This window comes from Mesitornis unicolor, unplaced genomic scaffold (genome assembly GCF_000695765.1).
Source record: "Mesitornis unicolor isolate BGI_N332 unplaced genomic scaffold, ASM69576v1 scaffold4026, whole genome shotgun sequence".
NCBI classification, from domain to species: Eukaryota; Metazoa; Chordata; class Aves; order Mesitornithiformes; family Mesitornithidae; genus Mesitornis; species Mesitornis unicolor.
In genome coordinates, this window is record NW_010191545.1 from 12,021 (window position 1) to 32,921 (window position 20,901).

General features: G+C 37.7%; 1 protein-coding gene across 1 annotated transcript in view; it reads left to right on the forward strand.

Moving 5' to 3' along the window:
• EDNRB (endothelin receptor type B) overlaps nucleotides 1-2,085 on the forward strand; it is a 14,105-nt gene extending 12,020 nt beyond the window's left edge. The window contains exon 7 of the mRNA XM_010186760.1: nucleotides 1,393-2,085. Within this exon, the coding sequence (XP_010185062.1) occupies nucleotides 1,393-1,524 (132 nt within the window). The 3' untranslated portion in view covers nucleotides 1,525-2,085. The remainder of the gene's footprint in view (nucleotides 1-1,392) is intronic.
• Nucleotides 2,086-20,901: the final 18,816 nt, after the last annotated feature.

Sequence of the window (20,901 nt, forward strand, 5' to 3'; positions counted from 1 at the left end):
ATGGGGACAAAAAGAGAAAGCAAAAGAGAGGAGCGTACAAGAAACCCGCTCAGCACCACGCTAATCTGTGTTGCATAATTTCCTGGCTGGAGCTGGCACCCAGCCACTTCAAGAGCACTGACAAAGCAGACTCGTTCCATGCTGCAGAGGTTCACGTAGCCATATCCTCTGCAACCCAATGGGGAGGGCAATGACCCTGGATTCCCCCTATCCTGCCTGAGCACTTCAATCAGTGGCAGTGATGTAAGAGTGCAAGTATCCACTTGTCCCTTTCCAACCTCAACATTTTATGAGAAAGACCTGTTGGTAGTTTTGCCTTGATGTGAGTGAGTAGTCCTGGGCATTAATTCTCCATGCAGGATTTGAGGCTTTGGATCGCGTGTGGCTTGCAGCCCATCGGTCCTTCGGCCTTCATGTCTGCTTGGAAAATGTCCAGATTTAGGCTTTTTTTGTGGCAACTGACTATCTTCAGACACCGTATCAGGGTTCTTCCATTGCCTACCACAAATTCTCAGTTTTTTTCTTTTGTTGCCAAGCATTTAAACATTGGCCACTGCTAGGCGTATTGCCTGGCTGCCTGAATTTCTTATGGGCTATATTTTTCCATCAGAAGCCAGTCAGCTCTACATCTAGTAGTGTTGGGGTATTTCCCTCATAACTAGAACAGCATGTGTTGCAGATGGTTTGATGTTGGTTTCATATTTGCTGTCCACATTGCCAGCTCCCTGAAAGAGTCACTGGAGTTGAGACCATGTAAGCGATCTGTAGTAAGAGATCTGTAGTGCCCTGAATGTGGAAACAAGTGGGTGTGTGGGATCTCAGATGGACTCCCAGCACCCAAAGGCCAATCAGTAGCATCAGCAAAAGGTCCGCAGTACATCTAGTAAATGTATGAGCTGTATGTAGGTTTTCAGCATTTTCCTACTTAATTCTCTGGTTTTCCCCTCAAAAAAATCAATTAGATAGCAGCATCCCTCTTAGAAAGTATAGATTACTATGCATCATTTTCTTCCAAGTAAGATTATCAGAGAAAGGGCAACAAGGAGTCTTAATTTTATTTTCAGATGCATTTAGAATTGCCAACCAGACTCAGAGTGGTATGTGTGTGGCCATTGGTATGTGTGTGGCCATTATTATATATAACACAATATAAGTCTTCCAGCCCTACAGCACTCAGGTTGGTTGCTAATGGGGCATCCCAGTAGTAGTTAGTGGTCATTTGAGACATAAAGAGATTAACTTCATTTCTTCACTTACGCTCTAATGCCAAAACGGCAGCTTGCACACTTGATGTTTCTTACTGTACTGTTGAAGAAGGGCAACATTTCAATGCATTCTGCCACATGTGCAAAACAAAATGATGTGAAATGCTTATTCCTTTTATTTTGACAGTCATGCTTGTGTTGCTGGTGCCAATCCAAAGATCTGTTGTCCCTGGAGGAAAGGCAGTCCTGCCTAAAGTTCAAAGCTAATGATCACGGATATGATAATTTCCGCTCCAGTAACAAGTACAGCTCTTCATAAAACAACCATAGAAGGTATATGCTCTTACATTAATGCTGGTGTCTTTTTAAGTAGAAGTGGCTATTACTTTTAACAAGATGGTAACGTTTAAGAAAAATCTAGTTTTGTGTTTGCACAAAAAAAAAACATAAAAAAAATAATTGCCCCACAACCATGCCACGTTGAAACACGGACGTTTATAAAATCATCATTTATGGAACATGAAGAAAAGCGTAGAAAGAACAAGTCATTGTTAGCACTTGAATACTTCTGAATCAGCACTTCTAAATGATCCTCATTTCCTGTACATTAAACGATCATTTGTATTCACTATAACAGTTGTAGGAACTGAAGTCACAGTAATTACTAAGCAGTATAATATGATGATAATTGGATCAAAGCCATTATTATATATAACTCAATGTATTATCTTTTATAAAGCAGATTAACAACCATCACTACTGTGTTTTTTTTTAAATAAAACATAAAATACTTTGTAATAGAAGTTTAAATGTAAAAAAGTGGAATTTTATCAGGGGTATTCTAGAGGTAGCTAATGAAAATATTAAAGGAGACAGTCAAGTCAGAAATGCATTTCACTGATTGTTTTTATGGATTATTGTTAGAAGGAACCTCCCAAGGCCTCTATAAATGCCGTTCTGTAACCACTGCATGTTTGGTGCATTTGGCAGCACTTTGGGTATGGTCCATTTCACTGTTTCCATGTTATCCATGTTTAATGACAGAGAAGGAGAGAAAAACATGTCAAAATGAAAAAAATAGTACTACTAGAACCATACAAAGGATGGCTGGTATTGGAAACCAGCTATTTTTTACTAAAAACAAATTGATTGTATCCTGTGTAAACAGCAGGCATTCAAGATCTTGACAGTTCTTTACTCAATATACTTTTGCAACAATTTGCAACTCCTTTTGCAATCCAAATACTGTCTTGGAGCAAAATCCTCTAGGAACAGCAGGTGGAGAAAAATGTAACCAAGGAATACAGGGGGAGAATTTGGACTTCTATTTCCATTTAGATTTAAAGCTTTGTAAAGAAAATAGTTAATGAACTGTACTTCTAAAGGACAGTACTATGTAGCACACTTCATGCTGTTTTAAAATATGTTCTACTTCTGTAGTTCCATATTTATGGGCTTAAGAAGATTTATTATTAGTTTCTGCTTCTGTAAATAGTTTAGTGAAGCATAATTAATTGTAAAATATAAAAATATGGGCAGGACCCTGTAAGAAAGCAGAAAGATAAAGACGCCTGTAGTAAACATGATGTGTGTTGCCAGGAGCAATGCATGTTTTGTACATACATGACAGGTCATTCTTTGGCTTTTTATTTCCTATTAATTTGTTACAGATGTCCCCAATGACTTATTAGCATATTTTGTGCACTAAGGCGCAAATTTTTCAAGGAAAAAATGTCATATAACATGCTTTTATAAAACATGTGTTTTCAATAGGCATGGTATTTTATTTGAATAAAAATATTTATCACAACTCAGGAATTTTTTTTTAAATTTCCAAATATCACATGTAAGGATTTTTACCTTTTTCCCAGTCTTTATGAGCTTCACTTTTTTTTTTTTTTAATAAAGTGCCTTAAATATGCTCAGGATAAAACCAATTTTCATAAAAAACGTTCAGCTGCTGTTAGCTTTGATGAGTTTCATCTCATCTGACTTCAGGTAGCTACAGCTACCTTGCAGACAGCTAAAAACAGGAGAGGTGAACCCCATTCCTGGTGTTTCCCCCACCAAAAGCTAGTAAGTGTATGCTTGTATCATCAAGTTGCAGACCTATGCACATGCATTTGAGCATGGGCACCTGTGTGTTTGTGTGTGTGTGTGTGTGTGTGTGTGTGTGTGTGTGCAAGTGTGTATGTTGTCTACCATTAGGTTGCTGTTACCATCTTTCTGCAGGACATGCACCCAACTGCTTTAATGCTGAACTTTTACGAAGACGAATCTATGTTTAAAGTTCTGTTCTTCGCATTTTTACCTTGACTTTTGTGGTAACTTTCTCAAGAGTAAGCCATGAATATCACTTCACCCTGCCTGCATCTATTTCTGTGAAATGCGTTTGATCTGTTAAGGATGGATAGATCAGTGTTATTTTCATCATTACAATATCATTACAATATTGTACATGTATATTGTCATTTTTATTTAAAATATAGCTATTGTATTGGCAAATGTGTAACATATTTTTCATTTTTTTTTCCTGGACTAATTCTTTGTTAAGACAAGTCCTGCTAAGTCAGATGTTTAGGTTTTGCAAGTAAAGACCATATATACTGCCCACTCTTTAATATATACGTATTAGTACACTTTCTGTCTTTTTTTCAGTGTTTTTCACAGCAGTGTTTTTACTGAAACTCCCATTTCCTGTAATTACAATTTTCCAAACTTCTGCTCTCACACAGTTAAAAGAATACACAGAAGAGCTCTAGTGCATCTGTGATCTAGCCAAGATTAAATCTCTTTAATACTCAGCACAGGCATTTTCCATGGTGCTCAGTACAGATCTATTTCTCCATCCACTGAAATCAATGGATGTTTAACCATTCAATTCAACTGGAGCAGAATTAAGGCACTGCAATAGCTCTTTAAAAAGCTTAGCTGATGTTTGCCACCTTGAATAAAGAAAGGTAAATACTACTCTTTTCTTTTTTCTTTACTAAAGAGTTGCTTTGAAATGTAAGAAAAAGAGGGTAAAATCATCTCATGAGATAAAACATCCAGTCTAAGCCTCAAACAGGGGGTAACAGGTAGCAGAAAAACTGGAGAGGGGCACATGAACCTTTATAGGAGTTCAATGTGGTTACCCATAGTGGTGTGACGGAGTAAGAGTCATCTGTCCCAGTGGCCTGAAGGGCTGACGCAGAATGGAGTGAGATGAAAAAAAAAAACAACTTGTAAGAAACTACATCACATCCCTGTATTTTTATCTTCAGGCAGTAGCTAGATTTTACTTCCCCAGCTGCTCTCAATTCTGCCTGTGCACGGCTCTCTCAGAGATAAGAGAGGGCATTTTGGACTGTGTGGACTGAGCTGATACACTGGTACTGCACCTCAGAGAATCAAATACAAAATTTGATGACTATGGAGCATCTGCTCTGAGCTGTGGCATTTCACTGTCCAAAATAGGTCTTAACCAGCACATGGTTGGCTTAGCACGTGATTGTTGTATGTCCTGAAACAACGTTAGAAAGGATTTTTTTAAAAATTGTTCTGTATAGCTGTGTAAAATAATGCTATATTTCATTTTATGTGGTCACTTAAAATAGCAACTTCTGTGGTTCAGACTGTAAACAGACTAAATTACCAATAAAATATTTGTAATTTCAATTCATTACAAAAAGAAGTCTGTTTTTTTCTTCTAGGAGGTCCCATTTCATTGTTAAACAATGACTGATGTAAAAAAGAAATAAGCAATGTAGAACTAAACATCAAAGATTTGAGTGGATTAATTTTATGTAGCTGAAAACTAGAGAGAGTTCAGACTTGCATACACATTGCAAAATTGTCTGATGTTTGTTGGAACAATCAGTTGTGCCTATCTTGGCTCTGTTTTTGCTCAAAATGTCAGTTGCAATCTATTCTCCACACACCCATATATAGTCACAAATCCTCCTATGTTAGAGACATCATAAATAAAAGACATGAAACTTTTAGTTCATTAATTTAGAAGTGCACGCACTCGATGTTGAAATATGCCTCGTGAAAACCAGCTTCCCTTTGTATACTGACATGGTGATTTTGGGCATATTTTCAATTAACTTTTTTTAAAGCAGTGGAAAACAGTATCAGACTATATGTTCGGTAGCTGGTCAAATGTATAACTTCATATGCTTGCAGTATCTGTACATCCCAAAATGTGTTTGCTGCTACTGCTGTTTCATTCCACATAGTTGTGTTTCCTTCCGATTAGTTGGTGGCCTGCTGCATCCATATAGATTTGTCTTTTTTCATGGTCCTGGGACCTTTGGCACAGTTTCAAGTTTTCTATGCCTGGAACAGAAGGACCTGTAGAGATGAGATCCCTTGTAAGTTAATATTCTACTCAGTATCTCAAATGGCCTCTTCACTTCCTTTCCCTTCGTCTTTGGTCTTCAGTAATGCTGTGATCTGAAGTCTTCATGAAGCACTTGTAACAAATAAGTAATTTTTTTGTATTTCTTTTGAGATCCTACAATTTTCTTAGGCCATGGTCTTCACAGCCCAGATAACTTAAACCCTTGCCACAATTCACTTTTCCAACTATTGGTCTTATCCACAGTTTTATCCACTGCAGTCTTGGCTCTTTCATTTTGGAGATTAACTGCAGCTTACACTAGGACTTAAATTACAGCACAGATATAGGTGTAGTTTACATTCCTCAAACACTGGCTCACTCTAACAGAAGCTGGCAGAAATATTTCTGTTGTTTTCTGGCTTGGATATCTGTTCATAATAGTAAAAGTTTGAAGTACTGACGAATCATGTGCTACTTGCACAGAATGCAAAAATTCTGAAATGTAATTAAATTACATATAAGAATTTATCAAGTGGTATGCATGATGAAAACCTGCAGTTTGAAAGAGAAATTGTTTTGAAATAATTTTATAGTGACTTTAATAATTCATAAAAAAATACTTCATATCTAGATTTTGTAATTTTTATGATAACAGAAAAGCTTTTTAATTTCCACATATTTTAGTACTTTAGGTTTTGATACAAAATGGAAACAGACTGTGAAATGTGAAATAAACCATGGAATTGATACTGTGTTTAAACTACTTGCAGAAGTTATGAAGATACTTCCTGTAGACCAAACTACTAAAATTCTCTTGTTAAATTTGTTTACCCAAATTTCATGTTAAAGAACAAACGGACAACGAATATGGCCAAGTCCTTAATATTTGCAACTCACTTAGTATTTATTATCTTGGAAGCATTTGATCTTGTTACAAGTGTTCATACTTAAGCTGAGGTATTTGACTAAGAAAATAATTTTTCACTACTTTCTTAATAGAAAAAGCAATGTGTCACAAATAGGTGAGGTCATTTGATATTTGTTTACACAGGTATGTAACTTAAGCAAGAGAATTTAACAAATTATTTAGTTAACTAAAAATTAATAAATATATATTGTAATGCTCAATATACAAGTCAAACACATTTCAGATACTCTGTTCATAAACATCTATGCATATGTGTGTTTGTGTGTGTGCATACATATACAAATGTACATATATTACATAAACCAAAATGTTGGCCACAGTAAAAAAAGCAGAAAAAAACTAAAGAAGGTATAGTTGGGAATGAAAACAGCAGAAATTTCTAGTGTATGTAATTTGCTGAGACTTCCTTTGTGCTTTTGCCTACTCAAAAGCTTACAGCTTTACTCCGGTCTTTCCAATGAGCTGTAAAACCTGGGATACAATCATGTTTCATGGCACTCATACAAAAGAGCAGGATTGCCAACCATGAACTCTTGGCCAAATTCCAATTTAAATAATTACAATCTGCTTCCTCTGTTCCTCTCTCTCTTCCCATCAACCGCAGCATGGCTTAGAAGAGCACGCTGTCCTGTTATGTGGTTTTGCACTTTGCACGGAGACATCTGCTCAGTCTCACGCTGGAGGTGACTGCATTTCAGTGCTAGAAAATGGGAGCCTCCCAAGTCCTTTGTCAGTGTATAGAGTATACAGGGGTGTTTCAGAACAAAACTCAAAATTTCAATGAAAAATCAGTATCTTAACACTTTCAGTATACGTAAACTCAATGTTAAGTGGATCTAAATCACTCCTTTTTTACTGACTCTGTTAAGGAGTTTTATAAACACATGTTTTAAAAGGCTTTTAAATTTTTATGTATCTTTTATTTGTATAGTTAGAAAGATTTATTATGATCTGGAATCCATTAAATTGTACTCAAGTACTTTGAGCAGGCATTAGGCATGTCTACAAGGCTGAGCATAGAAAGCCAGGAGCTTCAGAGATCACTGTGCACCAAGCTCAGGCTAAGGTAGTTGTGTTGTTTCCAGAGCAGACCAGGCTAACTCCTGTTCAACTCAAATCTTGGGTGGAGGATGCTAGTGTCAGTCTGCTTCCATCCATGCTGGTGGATCCTAAGTGATGTGTAACTACTTCCTAAGGCAAGACTAAGTGTTTGAACTGGTTTGTACAAAGTATAAGATCATTGTCACCATGTAATGGCTTTATTTAAAATAAATGCCTCTTTTTTGCCTATATTCAGAAATTTCAGAATTCCCAGTGGGAAAAAAAAAGCAACCAGTGATGTTTCTGAAATAAAAGATAGCTTGGAAATGAACTGGGTTTTGATTGTATTTAATAGAATCAGTGAAGAACTGGCAACATTGATTTTAAAGAATTTTATTACTTAGATGCACTTTTGGAGCATCTGATGTATGAGGAGGAGTTGAGAAAGCTGGGACTGCTTAGCCTGGAGAAGGGAAGGCTCAGGAAGGATCTCATTGTATATAAATACCTGTTGGGGAGAGTAAAGAAAAAAAGAGCCAGGCACCTCTCAGTGGTTCCCTGTGAGCAGACAAGAGGTAGTAGACACAAATCAAAACATAGGGGACCAAAACATTTATAAGGCTTTCTTTAGTGCAAAACTGAAACAGGTTATGCAGAGGGGCTATGGAGCCTCCAACCTTGGATATACCTAAAACCTGAAGGCGCTATGCTGAGGACCCTGCTGTAGGCTACTCTGCTTGGAGCAGGGGTTTGAAGTAGATGTTATCCAGAGGCCTGTGCCAACTTCAACAATTCCATTATTCAGATGTAATCTTTTCTATCATGTACATAATCTCTTAAAAGAGCTTCCACTGTCAGATTATGGACACTTTATCAGACAGAGAGGTTACCACATTAGAGAAAAGTCGAGATCACAATTTTGCCCTTACCTGTTCCTATTTCAGTGTTGCTCAAGTCACTATTCTTTGACTACAGATACTGGGAGATAATATATGAAGAACTGATGTTTTGGTATGTAGCATTAGGGAGGAATAGATGTACTCATGACATAAAGAGTCAGTGGACATTCTGGTAAACTTGTCTTACAACCCACCAAAACTGCTATCCTTGTTGGAGGGATGAACAGCTGAAGTCAATGGTAGTTTGCCAGGCAAAGATGTGTTGATGTGTAAGAGAACTGACAGGACTTTCTTTGAAAAGACCCTTCATGGCTGTAATTTTTTTAAGGGTACCATGGGAGAGAGGCTGTGGCTGACGTGGATTTTATGAGAGATGAACAAGACAAATTCCACTGAGTGATTTTTTTAATTATTATTATTTTATTTTATTGTGGGCAAATACATGTCAGGTAGAGTGCTAATAATGCTAGGTATGTATGCTTACTTTTTAGTTTAAAATAAATACTTGAAGTCTGTATGTCTTTGTGTAGACTCTAGCATGTCTGAGTTTTATCTACTCTTTTATATCCTTCAGCGAGGATTAAGTTATGATTGTGTCTCTCACTGCATTAACTTATTGCATAGTAAATATGAAGCCATGATCTCCAAGATTTTCTGATTTTTTTTTTTCTATAACTTTATTAAATTAGCTGAACCTAGTGCATCTTTTGGAGGAAAAGAAGCAAAATAATATCTTATTTGTAAGATGACAGTAGTGATAATGTATACAAGTTCCTCCATTTTGTCCCATTAGCAATTGTGTGCATTTAGAGTGACCTTGAAGTAGTAATTTTGTTGTTCAGAAAATTTTGCTTTTGCTGAGCTTCTTGAAAAGCAGGAAGTTGTGAAACACACATCATATATATACAGATGTCAAGTACAGTTAATGAAGATAAGCAGATGCATTCCTTAATAGTGATTAAACAAGAGAAGGGAACATACTGTCCACTTGGATTAAGAATTCTCTCTTCAGGGCTCCCTACCTGACAAGACATGTCAGTTCCTTCACCTCATTTATATAAATATGCTTTTTGAATTATTCCTTAAAACATACACTGCATTCCAAAAACAACACCAGACTTATATGTAATACAGGATTATAGATTTTCAGCTGCAATTGCAACATAAGTGCTTAAGATTGTGACTTATTTTGCTGTAACAGGCACACAAATGTCACTGACAAACAACTACAGAATATCTGAAAGTTATTAAAATCAAAGTTATCTCACACTGGAACTCTACAAAATATTTATTGTATATATGACTCTCCTTTCAGTATGTCCCAGAATGAGATTTTCCTCTTTTTAGAGTGGTAAAAATATTAAACAATATTTACAGATTGATCCATTACCACCCTGCTCTTTCTTGCTCGTAGCAGTGTACACTAGCCTTTACAAAGTTTGACAATGTTGACTGCAGACTACCTTACTGGACTCTGATTCATCAAGACAGTTTTGAATTCTGATACCATCTTCTAGTGTGTTTCCATATTCTGTTTCATATGCAATTCACTAAGCGTACACTATATATAATCAGTGCAAGTCAATTGTAAAAGTACTGAACAGATCCATGTCTGCAAATTATCCTTGTGAGGTCTTACTTGAAATGATCTACCAAGCTGACAGACATAGCTCCTCTTTAAGGATGAGTTTAAATCCATATGAGTCTAGAACAGCCCTCTAGTGATTACTTTTTGAATAAATCTTCTTCAGGTTGTTAACAAGGACATCGCGTGAGACAAGGTCAGAAGTCCTGGAAAAGACAAAGTCTAATTTCTAAGCTAGTCAGTCCTTAATTTCTGTCTCGTGTAAGTAAAATACATCATTGTCCCGAACACCATTGCATAGACAAAGTCTCTTGCGCAGAACCTTCTTTCTGTTCCTGTTCACGTTGTTTCTAAGTGATACTGTGGTGCCTTCTGCCGAACCTACCTTCTCACTCTGAGTTTCAACAACAGACATAATAACAGAGGAAAGGAAACTTAATCCTGTAGCTGCAGTGGCTAACCCAGCAGGACACCTTTTTTAAAGAGCTGTCCTCTGGGATCTCCCTTTCTCTGAAGGAGAAGACAAGCAGGGCTGGTGTCCTTGACACGGCTACTGCTTTGAACACAGCCAATTGGAGGTTCTGGGCCTGAGGAAATAGCTTCTTCTTTGTGTGCGATGGACAGGATCCACTGAACTGAGCAGCATTCAAAGGAGCCGTGTTCAGGGAAGGAAAGGGACCTGGGAAATCTGTTCTCAAGGCTCCCACATGAGAATCATGTTGCTGAAACTACAACAGAAAGACTTGCTTGAACAAAAAAGACAGCGGGAACAGTTTCTGATGCACGTTATGCATGTTACCATGTAGATTATATTCTTCACCTCGTGGTCCTCAGGCTTTAAAATGCTCCACAGCCCTTGCAGTCATTGCATATGCCCCTTAATACACCACAAAAATCACTTCAGGGTGCCACAGGATTTCTCAGAGGCATTCTTCTGCCACATGTCTGTTAGATATGAATTGGGCGTTATGTGATGCTGTGGATTCCACAGGTTCACACACCAGACATCAGACATCAGGAGATCATCACCCCCATCTGATATTGAAGAACACTTCAAATGGAGACGGATTTAGTTTCCTCCAAAACTAATCTACTTTGAAATCACTGAAATTGCTCTAAGGACCAAAGCAAATTGTAGCAACTGAAGAAAATCAAGGGGTTTATTTCACCCTACTGCTCTGAGCCAAACTGCTGTAGACAGAGACAGAAGCATTTTAGGAAGACTGATTCATGCTGCACCTAAAATTTAAATACAGATTACTCCTTTAGCCCACCTTGATTTAACCCACATATGCTTTCACTGTTTCTATATCTATCCTCAGCCTTCTCTCCTCTCTTTCATGTAATTCCTTTTTATTTCTGAGATTATTAAAGTGTTTCTACACTGTAATTTTAATTCTGAGTTTTCATTGCATATTTATGTATTTAGGTTGCTTATATGGGGAGAGATTTTTAGAAGGATGTAAAGTTCCAAGTGACAATACCTAGGAAACTCTTGTTTAAGACAGAATATAATGTACACCCCTAGCCTACACAGGTACCATGGAATCAGAGAACATGTCTGGAAAATTCCAGGGATGAGATCCAGTAATACAAATAATTACTTCCATGTTGCAAATATTTATTTGGAGTAAATAAAGAGTAAGAGAGGCTCTGGTGCAATGACTCACCTACTGACTGAGATGTGATAAACTACAAACAACTGTGAAAAGGTCTCCATGCAATTTTTGTTATTTCATAGTTTTTCACAGAAGACTTATTCATTTTCTTGTCATCTGTTTCCTCTTCTCAGTATAAATAACGTCAGAATAAAGCCTCTGTTCAATGTTTCTCATTAAATGATACAAGTAGGAACATCACACACATCAGAGCCAAAAAACAGCTAAGAAAACCAGGAATAGTGTGTCATAGTCTGGCTAGTAAGTTAAGGGAACCAGACACCTTGTAACGTCTCAGTTATTGTGTCCAGATACATAAAACAGTTTAAAGTATCACAATGCAACTTACAGTAATGACTTTAACTTCCTTAAAGAGAGAAGCATTTTATCGCAAACATTTTTTAGTACATGGAAATGTACTTGTTTAGGGTCTATATTGAACTGTACATACATCAAACAGCTGCACAGCCCTGGATTGTGTGGAGCCAGCTCCACAAAGGGAAGCGGCACAGTCACGTTACCACAATGATTGACTGGCCCTTGTGCATGACATGGTTAATTAGCCTGAGCTCATCACCAGAACAACACTGTTTTACTGCTTATCAGATCTAAGGTAGCATCATTCCTATGTCATGCCACAGAGATACTGACACCAGAGCACAGTGAAGAATGGACATATCCATAGTCATAGAAAAAGGTCAGGAGGGCTCACATATACTTATCCAGTCTGATCCCATCAATGACAGAGTCCACAGAGTTTCACAGGGTTATTTCTACTTCAGGATAAGTAGTGCCCTTAAAATTTAAAACTTTTCTTTTGTGAAATGTCCAATTTATATTTAAAAACTGCCAGTGATGCCACACTTCTTCAGTGAGCAAATTTATCCAATAATTTAATGGATAGTTAAGAAAGTGCTTTAATTTTTGTTTTAATTTTTAGCTTCACCTCTTTGACAGAGGATCTTGTCAGACTTCTGACTGCTGAGCTGAACAGCCCTTGGCTATTTGTCCTGCTTTTGTGTACCATGACCAGTTATCCTTAAGTCATCACATTGATGAACTAAGTAGATTGAACTCCTGGAGACTTTCCAGGTCTCTAATATTCCCATGGCTTTTCTTTGACCCTTCTCCAAATTATTCACATCCATCGTGAATTCTGAGCACTAGAACTGGACACGCTATTCCAGTAGCAACTGCTTCTCTGTCAAATGCAGCAATGACTTAACCTTCCACTCCTCTCCAGTGGTTACATCTAAGGATAGTTTGCCTTTTTTTGTCCATGTGGTCTCAATAAAGGATTATAACAGGCCCTCTTCAGAATCACTTCACAGGAAAGTCCTCACTCCCATTTTTATGGCTTACGTTTTTGTTCCTAGATGTTAAACCCTCTATTTGACTGGACAGAAATGTCATTTGTCTATTCTTGCTTATCCAGTGTCCCTGGACACTATCACTGATCTGTCTGTTCTTAGTATTTCACTCCTGTTATCTTTGTGTCATAACCAAATTTTGTGCTGTTCCTTTCCCCAGTCACTGGTAAAAATGATCAATGACATCGAGCCAAAAACAGTCCCTCTGGCATCTCATGAAAACCATAGTTAACCAAACAAGACACAGACTTACTCTTATTTACAATTACATATAGAGATTAATAGTTTTTGATCAATATTATGTATGCTATGTTGACCTGTTTTTCTGTAGTGTGTTAATGAAGATGTCATGCAGTGCCAAGTTAGAACTCCACCAGAAGTTTCTCAGCTCTTCAGCCAAAGTTGGCTCTTCATTAAAAATATTCAATAACTGCAAAGATCTATTTCATTTGAATTCGTTGACCGAAATTGATTGTATTGACCTTTCTTAACATTTCTTAATCAGTGTATGCAAACTCATCCATTATTTGGCCTAATGTTGTGGTCTGGCTGACAGGCCTGCATCATCCAAGTCTGAATTTTTATCCATTTTCTGTTTTAAAATAATAGCACAGTGCACAGTGTCAGCATCTCTTCAGTCCTCTGGAAATTCCAAGGCTTCTTGAAAATCAGCACCAGAGGCTCTTTATACTGATCACTAATCTTGACAAGGGTTTGGTTGCAAGATTATTGGAACAGCTACCTTAAAATCATGTGGTGTCTTGCACTTGCTAGCTATCTTTAATACCTTTAGAGGATAGTAAATCATTGTCACCCAACAGGAAAACATCATTCATTTTTCTCCCCGGTCCATAATGCTGAATTGAAACACTTACTGAATGCTTCTGGCTTTTCTTTGTCAGCTATTGCAATTCTTTTGGGGTCATCTAGCCTTTATTATTGTTATTATGAGTTTTGTTTGGATCTACTCAGAAAATACTTTATCTTTAACCCAGAAAGTTACAGGCTTCTTCTTCCATTCCTTAATCTCCTTTCATTAATTTTCTTTATGTGCTGGCTTCTATGCTGTTTACTGATATCACTCATAAATATGTCGTCATCTTTATTATTTGTTCTGCCCTAATTTGTCTTACATCCAGACTGCTTCTTTTCTTAGACACAAGCCTCTGTCTTTAGAGAACTGTAGCTTTTTCAACATCTAGTTAAATATTTCTAAGCAATTCCAAATTATCATTCATATTTCTCTTCAAATTATTTCTTCTAAGTGCATATGGATATCATAGTGAATGACAAGATACAGCAACGAGCGTACAACTAAGAGATGCAGATTGAATGGCAAAGACTGTCACCCTCAGATGAATCAGGATTCCTGCCACTTCAGCCATCTGGCAATGAGCCAGCACAGGTTTAATGGGAGCAAAGAAACTCAAAAGGAGCTACTTACCATTGTTTTGTACAGCACCACACGATAGTACCACCGTCATGTAAGCAGACAAAGACATATAGGAAGGTTGTGCTAAGACGGAAGAATTAAACTCACAAATCCATGGCATACAACAACTACATCTTCATAATAGCATAGAGAAGACCAGTGTCAGGCATGAAAACAATTTTTATTTCTATAAATATGCATGTGTGCATGTCTGGACACATATCTGAAGCTTACAACATACCTTCCTGTCTGATCCCAGGAAGGGGCTCAATTTCATTCCATTCTTTTTCCCAGCTCCATGCATCTTTGACTGCCAGTATGTGTGCTTCCTGTAGCATCTCTGCAACCATAGTTTCAAGGGTTACAAATCTCAGTTGCCCTTCTGATGTGTGATATTTGCATTCTTCCAGTTCTCCCTTCATGTCAACTTGTTTTCTCAGCACTGGCTTCATGGCAGACCAGCACAGTGGCAGAGGCCAGCTGAATGAGGTGAAATAACTTTAGATGTCTACTGCGCAGAAACCTATATTTTGGGTAGTCATACTAGTGGAGAAGAGACACCCTCAGCTTGCAGTCCGTTTTAGCTGTTTTGGGAGTCTGTACTAGAACACTAGAGGGGGCCTACTATTCTCCAACAATAAAGCTTATACTTTAGAAGTGAAGGGAGTTTAAATGGGATGGCTCAGATGCAGATGTTCATATTTGGTTCAAGGAATAGCCCTGATGTGATCTTACTGCTGCTCTAAGGGTAGATGGCTGACTTGATTAGTATCAACAGTGTCGTGAGCCTTATCTCACATTCCCCAGTGTGTCAACATCTTACCTAACCCTGCACCTGAGCTTTTTTATGTGCTTGAATTTTACATGAAAGAGGACCACAGAATACAATAGCCTTATTTATAGAGTCAAAATATGTTGTTTTTGTCTTTTTTTAATGTGTGTAAGTTTAAAATCATGCAAAACAAAAAATCATGACAAAACTAAAATCAGACTCTGCACTATGATTTTCAAATGTTGTAATGTTTTCTGAGACATGTCTGTATTTTCCTCTTCATTGGGAGCTATAGTGAGGTATGCCTGGAATTTGCAGCTTCAGCAGTTAAAGTCTTAAAATCACAGTTTTGTTAAACATGGATGTTTTATTTTGAAAAAAAAAAAGGATGTGCATATACAGAAACACTAAGATCCTTAGAACAGAATACCTATAGTGTTAATTGTTACTGACAACTAGGATGATTTGACAATTAGCTAATGAGAAAAAGGGAGAATAGACTAAAAAAGAAGCACTTACTGATCTCTAAATAAGAAACTTAGCAAACTAAAACCCCTCATCTTTTCTGACACATGAAATTTGTCAATAAAATAATGTATTTTTTTAAAGCATTAAGAAATTTTAGAAATTTTACACTATGCATACTTCTTTTGCCTTTTTATATGCCTCTTGTCTGCATACCAGTACCTTCATAAACCCCTTCCTCTTTTTTCAGGACTCTTGGGCACCCACTGCTCTTTCTTTGTCCAGACAGCCAATCATTTTATCACAGAAGACAGTCAGACTTGGTCAGGCATGATTAACCCTTGCTGAAACATTCTTGTCCTCCATGTGCCTGGAAATGGTCTCCAGGAGGATTCGCTCCATAACTTTCCCACAAACTGAGGTGAAACTGACTGGCCTGTATACGTCTAATTTTCCTAAGTGATCTCTAATTCCAACACCCTTTGCCATGGGTAACACATCTCTCCCCCAGACTCTGCCACAGAGTTTCAGGAAGTCTGAAAGCAGGCCTTGCCAAGGCAAAACAGACTCTGAGCCAACCTGTCTTTTCTACAGCCTTCATCATCAAGCCGTCCATCCCATTCAGCAGTGGATCTGCATTTTCATTGATCTTCCTTTTTGCTCCTAATGTACTCATAGAAGTACTTGTTGCCTTTCTCATCACTCATCAGTTTAAATTCCAGCCAGGCCTTGGCTTTCCTAACTTCATCCCTTCATGCTCAATCAATGCTTTCCATCCTCCTCCTCAGTCCATCTCCATCTCCAGTAGCTGTGTATTTCCATTTAGTGTTTGAGCTCAATCAGGAGTTCCCTGCTTAGCCACGCTGGCCGCTTGCCACACCTGCTGTTTCCTGCACATCCGGATGGTCCTCTTGTGCTCTGAGAAGTTGTCCCTGGAGATCACTGCCCTGCCCTGTGCCTTTGAGTGAGGGCTTGCTACAGAAGGCGCTGCCAAAGATTTTAGCATTTCTACAGTTCTGCTAAAAGAACAGTTTATATTACTGTTTCCTAATCCACTTCAGACAAGCAAGCCAGGTAAACTGCTTAAATGAAAAAAAACAATCGAAGTAATTTTTCCTGAAATTAATTAGAGAGTACTCTCAAATCACCTTACTGGCTGGATATAGGGCACTAAATGGCATAAAGCTGGTAACAAGCAGGTGGAGGGAAACAGACCACTGAAACTTAGTAAATGAATGTCTTTAGCCCAAGATCAAATTGCCAATATTTGGAGCAAAATTGGGAAAGGTTGAGCTAGTGCCAACCAAAGTGAACATTTTTCAAGTTATGTCCCAGAACCACCACCCCAAACCGCAAATTTATACACATATATATGTGCAATAATGGAGCAAATAATCTAAAATCAGTTTTTGATATTTTAAATACCTAGATACCTGGGATATTCTGACACTTTCTTTCAATGTATCTTCTTGACACTGTTTCATTTTCTGTTAAAAACCTAAATATTAATTCATCTGGGAAAAGACAACTCTGAAAGAACCATGCCTTGCCAATACCGCCTAAGGAGACTTTCCATTGTGCCTTTTGCAACTGGACTTGCCTATACCGCATTGGCCTTTCTAGCCATCAGTGCGCTTGCAGCAAGCGTGGGTAGTGTCTTTCCCTTATCTTCGTTCACAAAGCCTAGCCATGATGATAATGATGAAGATGATGATGATGAATTCACCTGGGAGAGGAAAAGATTATGAGAACAATTCCGAACACACATTTTAGGCCAGATGAGTGGCAGGAGTTGAGATCTTAGACAAAGGTAACATACTGAATTTATATCATCATGATCTGGATTATGGAATAAAACCTCAACTTTCAGAAAAAAAAAAAAGGTAGAATCTTTCTTCACTCTCTTATTTTGTGGTTAAAATCCTGAAAAGATCTGCAAGCTGAAAAAAAATCACTCTTATAGTTATTAACTGATCTTTAACTAGTTGTGCCCCCTCTTCATGGTCCTGCTGGATATCTGTACTGCTGAGGCTAAGTGCACAACTGCTCCAGCACTGATTGGTGGGGACTTCTGGTTGCTCTCACCCTGCCAGCTGGCTTGGAAGGTTTGAAGAATAGTAGATCTGCCCTGCCGCTAAAATTGTGTCACTAAATGGTGTGTCCTGTTGACCATCACTGCCAATTTTGTGGTTGAGATCCACCTGGGAAACAGCTTCTCCCAAACCCTTACCAGACATGACATATAGTCTTTATCACTCCCTTGTTGACACATCTTCTCCTTGAGTGGTCTGGGCCTCAGTTTATTAGGACTATGAGGGCTGACATGGTAAGCAAAGGTTTGGGGAGACTTATTCACTGGTCCCTCTGGATTCGGTTCTGTGATACAGCAGAGGCCATCTCAGCCCATGGGCCCTGTGAGGTACCACTGCCAAAATGTCACGAGTTGGCAAAGGTACTAATTTATCTTTTACCAACTGAACAACAACCAACCAAATTTTGTATTTGCAAATAAAATTTAATTTCCAGTTAATTAAAATCTAATTTCTGGCAAATATCCAAACAGATGGGAGAAAACAATATTCAGTTCCAGCCTTGTATTTATTGTAACTGCTTTTATAAAATTCAGCCACAAATAAATTATAATCATCAGTGCATTGGAAAACAATTAAAAGCAGCAATTTTTATCTTTATTTTAAATATGTACACTTTTTTCCAATTGTTCCTTGGCTAAAAATTCTAAAGTTCTCTCCACTGTTTGTTTCTTCATAATGATTTTGCCATTGTTAAGTCTCCTCCCCTTTACTGGAGATAACATTTCATTTTTCCCTCTCTTCAAACATCCTAGTCTGCAGATGAGCAGGATACAGAAAAAGGCACACCTACTTACTGAATCTAAACATGCTCGAGTTATCATGACATCTTCAAAGTGCTCCTCTTCCTTCCACTCTGCCCCCCACCCTTGTTACCACATACATACTACAATTGCTTTTGATGTCAATGTGTCTGGATTCCTGGTTCCAGTGTCAACCTTCATCTAGGATACTTAAAAGAAAAATTGAAAGAGGAAGAACAAGTCAGACTAGGCTGAAGTTTTGTTGTAGGAAGCTTTGAGAACATGAATCATTTTAGATACGGGAATAATTGGATGAAAATCAGGGGGTTTAAAACCATTTGCCTTAAGAAGCTGTGAAAATACCTTATAAGACCAAGGACTAAGAGCCAGATCTAGATTCATGTATTTGTATGCATAGCTTAACCTGGTACTTGGTACTTCAAGCTATGCTAGAAATCAGAAACAAAATAGATACATTAATGGGTACTCAAATCAGCTAATCCGCCATGCTAAAGCCCAGGTGGTTGTTTTCAGTTACCTAAACACAGGTAACTAGAATAGCTTGAGATGTCCTACACTCTGCCTGCTATCCCCTGTGTCTCTTTTTATGTGCCATAGTTGATGTCCTCCATGTAATGGGTGGTGAGAAACCTCCCTGAGGTCTCTGGGCCATCTCCCACAGACCTCCCCTTGCCACTTACTGACCAACCTAACAAGTCTACATTCTTAATGACATTGTAGATACAGTCCCATACCTGTACCAGTGAATCTGCTGTCATAGTCTGCTTCTAAGCACGCACAGGATTATTACTGTTTTGGCAGCTTAGCACATGTCTCATGTTTATACATAAGTGGAATTTTAAATTATGCCTATTTTTCAAGAAGCACAGTCTAGCAGGTAGACTCTGTGCACACATAAAACACTTCTAAGGCTCCATCAAGAATACAACAGTCTTGACCATCTTCCTTCTAAAATTCAAAACCAGGGAATTTGCTATGCAAAGAATGGTATTTACTATTCAAAAAAGGTTGTTCACTGTCTTATTCCCTTCCAGCCCCTTATATAGTAACTCAGCAGATACAGAGCCTTCTAATAAGCTGGGGTGAACTGTTTTCAAATGTCAGTTTGTCTTTTCTTACCTCTAAAAAGTGTACCAGACATCAGACTGCAGGCTGCTGGAGTCAAGAAGCAAAGATTATCCATCCCTGCTATTCATCTGTGTCACTATACAAAAATCAAAAATGCAGCCAAGATTGATTAGTCTGGAGAATAAGCAGAAAACTGATTATTCTTCAGCAATTAAGGCACTCATTCACTAATGGAGGATTCTCATTCCTACTCCAAAGTCTGCGCTTGACATGAAGCAGTCACGAGCTACCATGAGCATTGAGTGATTTCATTATTTCCTTTTATTGCTAAATTATGCAAAGCCCTGAATGTAAAGAAAGAAAAAATCTGTCTTTCTTCACTGGGAAGAAAATCTCTCATCAACACATTACAAAAGTCATCACGAAAAAGCTGGATTTGCTTTCTGAGTATCTATTCAAGTCTTTATTTAGAACAAGGAGGATAGGGTCATTGCAAGTCTGTTGTCAGAAGTATTTAACTCAGAAATCAAATTATTTTGGATTGCTACTTATAATTCTGGTTATATATGAAAAAAAGCAGAAATCCACTAAGTGGCAACTTGTGAGGCAGACTAGGAATTAGTTCCAAACTCAGATTTTTAGTGTGGCATAGACAGTAAATACAAGTTGACACAGGTACCCACAAATCTAAGATTGCTGGTGGACAAAGTTTTTTATTTTTCTTCAGACAAACTGTAAGTAAGACTGAGTCTACCTGAATGACATGTGAAAGATTGCCTTGCAGCTCTGGGATTTCTGTCTTAGCACTCATGTCTGTTCTTCTGCACTCAAAAGATTTTCTAAAATTTGTCAGGGGGTTTTAATATCTTGGGCCTCTACAAAAATATTTTAATTCAACCTAATTTCCAGTACCATATATCCTCTTTTTCCAACTTTATAAAAAAAAAAAAAGTATGTCTTAAATTTCAAACCTAGAATTGCACATGTAGGTTTTTTTTTCTTTAAGTAAACTTATTTAATGTTTTTAAAATTTTAGCAAAAACTGTGGAGAGCATTATGTCTTTTTGGTATACTGGGCCTTTGGGCTCTTTCAAATAAAATAACTAACTTAATTTGACAGGATGACATAATGGGTATTTTCAGTCTCAAATCCCAAACGCAGTCAATACATATATATACATGTCTCTAGAACACCAGAGGAAACCTCTGGGAAAATCTAGTCGCTGTGACCAAGGTAAATGACACTCTTATCATCATGTTGGTAAAGCCAGCAATGCCCTGCCTATACTGGCATCTG